General features: G+C 54.8%; 1 protein-coding gene across 1 annotated transcript; it reads right to left on the bottom strand.

The window, feature by feature from the left end:
* Nucleotides 1-346: 346 nt before the first annotated feature.
* Nucleotides 347-4110, bottom strand: CCDC71 (coiled-coil domain containing 71). The gene is made up of 2 exons (XM_017506679.2): nt 4028-4110; nt 347-2049 (listed from the first exon to the last, which is right to left on the bottom strand). Exon 2 carries the CDS (start codon nt 1995-1997, stop codon nt 621-623), a length of 1377 nt encoding a protein of 458 aa, XP_017362168.1. The 5' UTR covers nt 1998-2049; nt 4028-4110; the 3' UTR covers nt 347-620.
* Between the last annotated feature and the right edge of the window lie 1980 nt (nt 4111-6090).

The raw sequence follows: 6090 nt of genomic DNA, 5'->3' as shown, positions 1-6090 counted from the left end.
ATGGAACTGCCTACTGTGTGGGGCATGACTGGATTACAAACCAGAGCAGCCTCAAAGGGAAGTGTCTTACTCCACAGTGGCTCTGCTCCTGCCTTCAGAGGATGACTCTCACACAACCACAGAAGCCAATTTCCCCTCCTCTCTCCAGAGGGGCCCAGAAATAGGGCTACCTATTTCTGGGATCACTTTCCTTGTATCTTCAAACTGGCCAATTTTCCCTTCTCTCTCCAGAGGGGCCCAGGAGCTGCCTATTTCTGGGACCACTTTCCCTATATCTTCCAAACTGGCTCGCCGGTAGCCACGTACACAAAAAAGACCATGGAGGGTGGGCAGGGAGACTGGAAGGTGGAAAGGTATAAAACGTGATAGATGGAACAGTGGACATACAACTTGAGTAACAAGTCACAGTGCATCGCGCCATGAAAACATCCCTCCCACCCACCCACCCCACCCCGCCCCACCCACATCCTCCAGTTTCTAAAAGGAGGCTGGTGTTCACCAGGGCCCTGGACAGGTACCCAGAGTCCTCAAGATTGTGGAGTCCATGGGCATAGCACACTGTGCCACTGGTCACATAGACAGCTGGGCTCAGTTTCCCCAAACATTGCTTTGTGAAGGAATCAGAGTGCTGAAAATGGCAGCAACGGCTGGAGCCGTATTACAGGAGACAGGTTCACACGGAGAATCCGCTGAGCCCGCTGCCGCACCTCATCATCCGAGGACCGCCTATCTACCTTTATGGCACGGAACTTTAGCAGCTTTGCTGTTCCAGGCCCTAGCCATGCCTTAGGAGATCCGGGCCCAAGTCGTGTTCTCTTCTTGGGAGGAAGATCTTTTGCCTCCTCAGCCCTTTTTCTCTTCTGTCCAACAGTCTCAGGGTGGCTTTTCTGGCCCTTCCTTGTAGTTCTGGCCTGAGCAGACCCCTTTGGCCTGCCCCTGCCCCTGGGCTGGGTCTGAGCCACCTTGGCCTGTGCTGCCTTGGCTTTAGCCTTGGCCCGTGCTGCCATGGCTTTGGCCTTGGCCCTGACTCGTGCTGCCTTGGCTTTGGTCTTGGCCTTGACCAGTGCTGCCTTGGCCCTGGCCTGGGCCTTGGCAGCCTTGGCCTGTGTTCGTGCCACCTTGGCTTGGCCATGAGCAGCTTTGGCCAGTGTTCGAGCTGCCTTGGTGCCCAGGGCAGAGCCCCCTTTCATTCGCCGGACACTGAGGGACCCAGTGGCTCTGCTGGTTTTGCTCTGGGGCCCAGAGCCTTGTCGGGGTCCAGCCCCAGGACCTTTGCGAGTCAGACACTTAGGGCCCTTGCTTGTGTTTTTTCTGGGAGCTTTGGGCCAGGGGTTCCCTGGACCCTTCCCTGAACTTTTCCGCAGTTTCAGAGGAGAGTCTGCAAGTGAGAGTTGCAGTGACTGTGCCTTGTGCTTGGCACCCAAGCAGGGCATGGGAGTCTTGAGTGGAACCAGGGCCTCAAGGACAACAGAGAGCCGCATGGCAGGGTAGACACCTGGATAAAGGTGGGTAGGGAAGCCCACTGCTGCACCCCGGGCATGGCTGGCACTTGATTGCTTCAGAGAGCTCAGCAGCAGGTTGGTGGTAGCATGCTTGGCAAGGGCTGGTGTGGATGCTTTGGCCAGCCTGCCAGATAGCGGCATGGGAAGCAGTGTGGCCCGACCAGCGGGCAACCGCATGGCAGTTCGGGGAGCACTGGCTGGAGGTGATGTGGCAGTTGGGTTGGGGGCACGAGCTTGCAGTTTTGTCTGGCTTGGGGGATTAGCTGTGCATGAACTATAGCCATAGACATCACCACTGCGCAGAATGGTAGGTTGGAAGCCATCATCTCGCAGGCCCTGCAGGAAGGCCACAAGCTGGGCCTCTGTGGCACTGAGATCCTGGCTCATGGGATTAAAGACAAGCAGCGCCTCTTCCAGGGCCTTCTTCCCTGCCGTGGAGATGCGTGACCAGGAGTGCACAGCTTTTTCCTCCACATGCTGAACCACCACACTCATGGCATTAGGCACTGCAGATCTGCCTGGGTATCCGCAAACCAGCACTTGGCACCTCCAAGACAAGAGGAAAAGAGTCAATAAGAATGGTACCAAGACAGGGAGCCAGAACATGTAGACAGGTCAATCAGTGCCCCAATCTCCATGACATTAAGGAATCTGGGCAGAGTGAGATCGTTACTGGTGTAAAACCTTAGTTTCCTGACCCTCTACCATGCTGGGGTGGGAGGATTGGGTATGGGTCAGGCTTCTTCAAGATATATGCTCAGAAACACCTCAGAGCCATCAACCTGCTGCTGGGTCCCTGAAAAGATTTGAGACTGGTACATTTTAATTAAACTCTGTATTTTCTGAGGCCAGAAACCTAGAATTACTCAGCTCTAGGATACACAGGAAATATCCCTGTCCACAAGGAACCCATTAAGATTCTTGGGAGTGAATGTTGGCACCCAGCTCAGTTTCCCAATGGGTAGGGAAGGATTCCTGGGAGAGGCAACACCTAGCTAGGATACGAGTGATGAATGAAAAAGGACCAGATGGAAATGGAGCAAAAAGGAGAATAGCTAATGCAATGGCTCGTAAGTGAAAAAGAGTTAGGCACACTTGGTGTGGGATCTGGGGTCTAGGTGGAAAAACAGGCGAGGATAGAACAACATAGAGCCTTGAATGTTAGCCAAAGGGCCCAGGCTTACACCCACTACCCATGCCCATCTGTTTCTCCAGCTGCTGTTGTTCAGGTGTAGAGCTGGAGTGGGGTGGGAGAATTTCCCTGCCCACCAGAAGTTCTGTTTTCAGAGTCTCCAAACAGGCTACTCAGTAACCCATTTTCTAGCTCCAGAGGCACGGAGACCAAATCCAGGGAAAGAGTCAGAGTTTCTTCAACAAACTAAAACGCTGATGAGTCGCAGGTGCTAATGACATCTCTCTAGGCGACCAGGAAAACAGGGGACCAGGCTGCCAGACCAAGAACCCAAGGTCTAAGGGCAGTAGGAGCCAAAGGCTGCAAGTAGGATGGTGATTCCAGGGGACATTAGCGGTATGAACTGTCCTACCTAAAGACTTGGAAGGTCACAGACCTCAGTACAGCACAGATGGAGGTGACTAAGAACACCCAACTAGTCCCAGACTTCTTTGAAGAAGCTGTGGCCATCAATCATAACTAACATCTACTACCCAACCCAACACCGAGGGCTCCCAGAAGCAGGAGGCAGCTCCCCGGCAGCACCAGAGCATTAAAAGATCAGCCAGGATCAGGCAGGTCCCTGGGGCCATGAGGCCTGTCTGTGTAGTTTCTTCCCACCGCTCTAATGCAGCAGATGAAGTCTTCAGAATACCCTGGAGGAAATGCCCTGGGGCTTTGTTTGGAAACATTCTTGGATCCTCAGGTGTCTTGGGCACTTCCCCTCCCCAGAGACTGTTCTCCAAGCACAATCCTTGCAGGTAACTTTAGTTCTTTATTAATTTTTTTTGAGGGGGTGTAGTTCCCAGAGCTGTGAACTGTAGAATAGAGAGGGACCTATTTCCCACCCTCACACACCCCAGACGCCAAGTATTTGGGGTGACTTGGGGGTTCTTCCAACCAGGTTAGGCTGGGCTCTTGGGAGGGGTTTTCTGGGCCTTCGAGAAGCTTCGGAAACAGAGACTGCTCCCGGCCCCCGACTTCCCTTCACATGTGCCCCTGGGGGAGGGCAGGGGAAGTCGACGGAAGCTAGGGGGTGGGAGAGGCGCCATACAGGCGGACCGGGAGCAGGGGCATATAGGGGCCCTCAGGCTGGGAGTGTGCGTCCTTAGGGCGCAAACCGCGAGGCGGGGGTCACGGAGGCAGCGAAATGTACAGGGTGAACGGTGCTAGCCCGACCGGGACCGCGCAGTCCCAGGGTGGGGTCGCAAGGCGCAGGGTGGGGGTGGGGTGGGCGTCTCGGCCAGGCCGGCGGAGGACGCGGGTCCGGGAAGAGTCAGCCGCTTGCCTGTCTGCCCTGCCGCCTCGCGGGCCGCCCCTCCGCGGCGCGGCTAGGCCCGCGGCTCCAACCTACCGGCGCCGCCACGGGGACCCAAGACGCGCCTCTGCGCCGCCTCCGCTGCTCCAACATGGCCGCCCGCTGCGCGCCGGAAGTGCACTGCGGTTCCGCTTCCGGGACCCAGCCCGCCCTTGTGACCCTTGAACCCCGAGACCCCATTTCCCCACAAAGTCTGGGGGCGGAGCAGATTGGGTACCAAGGAGGACTGCCTGGAGGTGGTGGCCGCGGTGACCTCTCCAAACCCGTTAGGTCCTGTGAAGAAGTCTGAAAAATAGAGGTGCCTTCTGAAGCGGCCCCAGGCTAGGACTTAATGGAGCCTCGCTAAGACTGGATTAGGGGTCATCTGACACCTTTTCTGAGGGGACCTGGTGGTGCATTGACATCTAGGAGGGGCTCCTGGCAAGGTTTAGGCCATCTTCCACCCTCTGATCTTCCTTTATCCACTGACAAGGCCCAGTTCAGTTCCAGACAGCTGACCAGGGGGTCAAAAAGGAGTGCCTCCTGACAGGGAGTCTTAGGGGAACTCCTTTGTTTTACAGTAAGGCTATCTCCTCCGAGGAGAGCAGGCCTTCCTCTCTTCCTGAGAATAGGACCCATAGCGCATGACATGAAAGGCTGGTGTGCACGTGATCACAAATGCTGCATGCAAGCCCAAATGCACATCGAGTCTGGGAGCTCCAGTATACCACTGTGGCCCTGAGTGTACTTGCCCAAGCATGTGGGGACAGGTGTAGCAAGGAGACACTGGCCCAGCCTCAGCCCCTCAATGGCAGGGAGTTCTGCCTCCAGCCTTAACACTGCCCAGAACCCCTTTCCTTTGGCCCAGGAGTCTGGGACCTCGGTCTTTTTACCTGTGCCCTTGGGCTAGTCCAGGGGTGGTGGTTATAGGACCCACTGCACAAGCAGCACCAGATTAGAGAACACAGGTCAAAATCAACCCTAGCGGTCTGTGACTTCAATGAGAGGTCAGAATGGTCTCCACAGCTCTGACTAAAGTTCCCATTAGTCAGAGGTTCCCAAGTCCAGGTTGGGAGCCATCCTCGGAGCCCGGGTTTCATAGATGAGGTAACGAGGGCATCTGCACTGTGTCAGAGCCTGAGCCAGGAAGCAGAAATACTATTACAACTCTTGGACCCTGACCCTTGCAGTGGTACCTTATTTGGTAGTTGGAGTCAGGTGGAAGCCTATTGGCAATCACAAGAGGGTGGTGGGATGCTTCATTTAGGGACTGGATACTAGCCCTTCTTCCTGCCCATGTGACCCCAGGATCCTCTGGTTGCTCTGTATTTCCCATGCTTATACAGAAGAGTCCAGGCACTCCTAAAGACAAGTGCCTGCTCCACCTAGCAGTGCCATAGGCCTCACCTTACCTTCCCAGGGCCTTGGCACTGATGGTGAGGTTCTCAGTGCCTTTAAGTATAGCCAAGGTATCCAGCAGGAATTGCAAAATCTCCTGTTCCTCTGGGGTCAGTGCTTCTAGCCTTTTGTCCTGATAGAGAGAAGGGAAAAATGGGGTCCCAAGGGCCAGGGTCTCATGGGGTGCAGTCAGGAAGCCCCACCTTGGTTATCCCAGTCCCCAACTGTGGGTAAGTCCCATCTCTGGCCCTGTCCATGGTTGAAGATTGATTGTTCACTCTCAGGACCGATTTAACCAGTTGTCTTTTACAGCTTCTTCAAAGCCAGCAGTGTTGGCCTCCTGTGTGCAGATGAGCTGTAGGGTCCAGCCCTACAGGGTTCTGTGAACCCTTCCGTGCTGGTGCGGAGATGAGAAATTGTAGAAATAAAAGACACAAGACACAGAGATAGAGAAAAGAGAGTTTAGGCCCGGGGGTCCACCCTTTGGTTAGCAGTCCAGCAGTGGCCCCCAGTGTCTGCACACTCTGACTTTTATTGAGTTGCAAATCTGGGGGCAGGGTAAATAGGGCATGGCAGTGATAGGGTCAAGTATATCATGTGTCATGCAGGTAGGGGTCAGGAATTTTCAGCAGCTGAGATGAGGTAAGGGGCATAATGCGTCAGCACTTTTTCCATACTTGTCACAAAGACATTAAGAGTTACATTACTTTTACTGATTAATT

Source organism: Cebus imitator, unplaced genomic scaffold (assembly GCF_001604975.1).
Source record: "Cebus imitator isolate Cc_AM_T3 unplaced genomic scaffold, Cebus_imitator-1.0 Scaffold0, whole genome shotgun sequence".
NCBI classification, from domain to species: Eukaryota; Metazoa; Chordata; class Mammalia; order Primates; family Cebidae; genus Cebus; species Cebus imitator.
The sequence above is the reverse complement of the archived record's forward strand: the minus strand, read 5'-3'. Positions and strand labels throughout refer to the sequence as shown.

What these genes read in the sequence shown, in the direction of transcription:
- CCDC71 (XM_017506679.2), bottom strand. Translation starts at nt 1,997, where the DNA reads ATGAGTGTGGTGGTTCAGCATGTGGAGGAAAAAGCTGTGCACTCCTGG.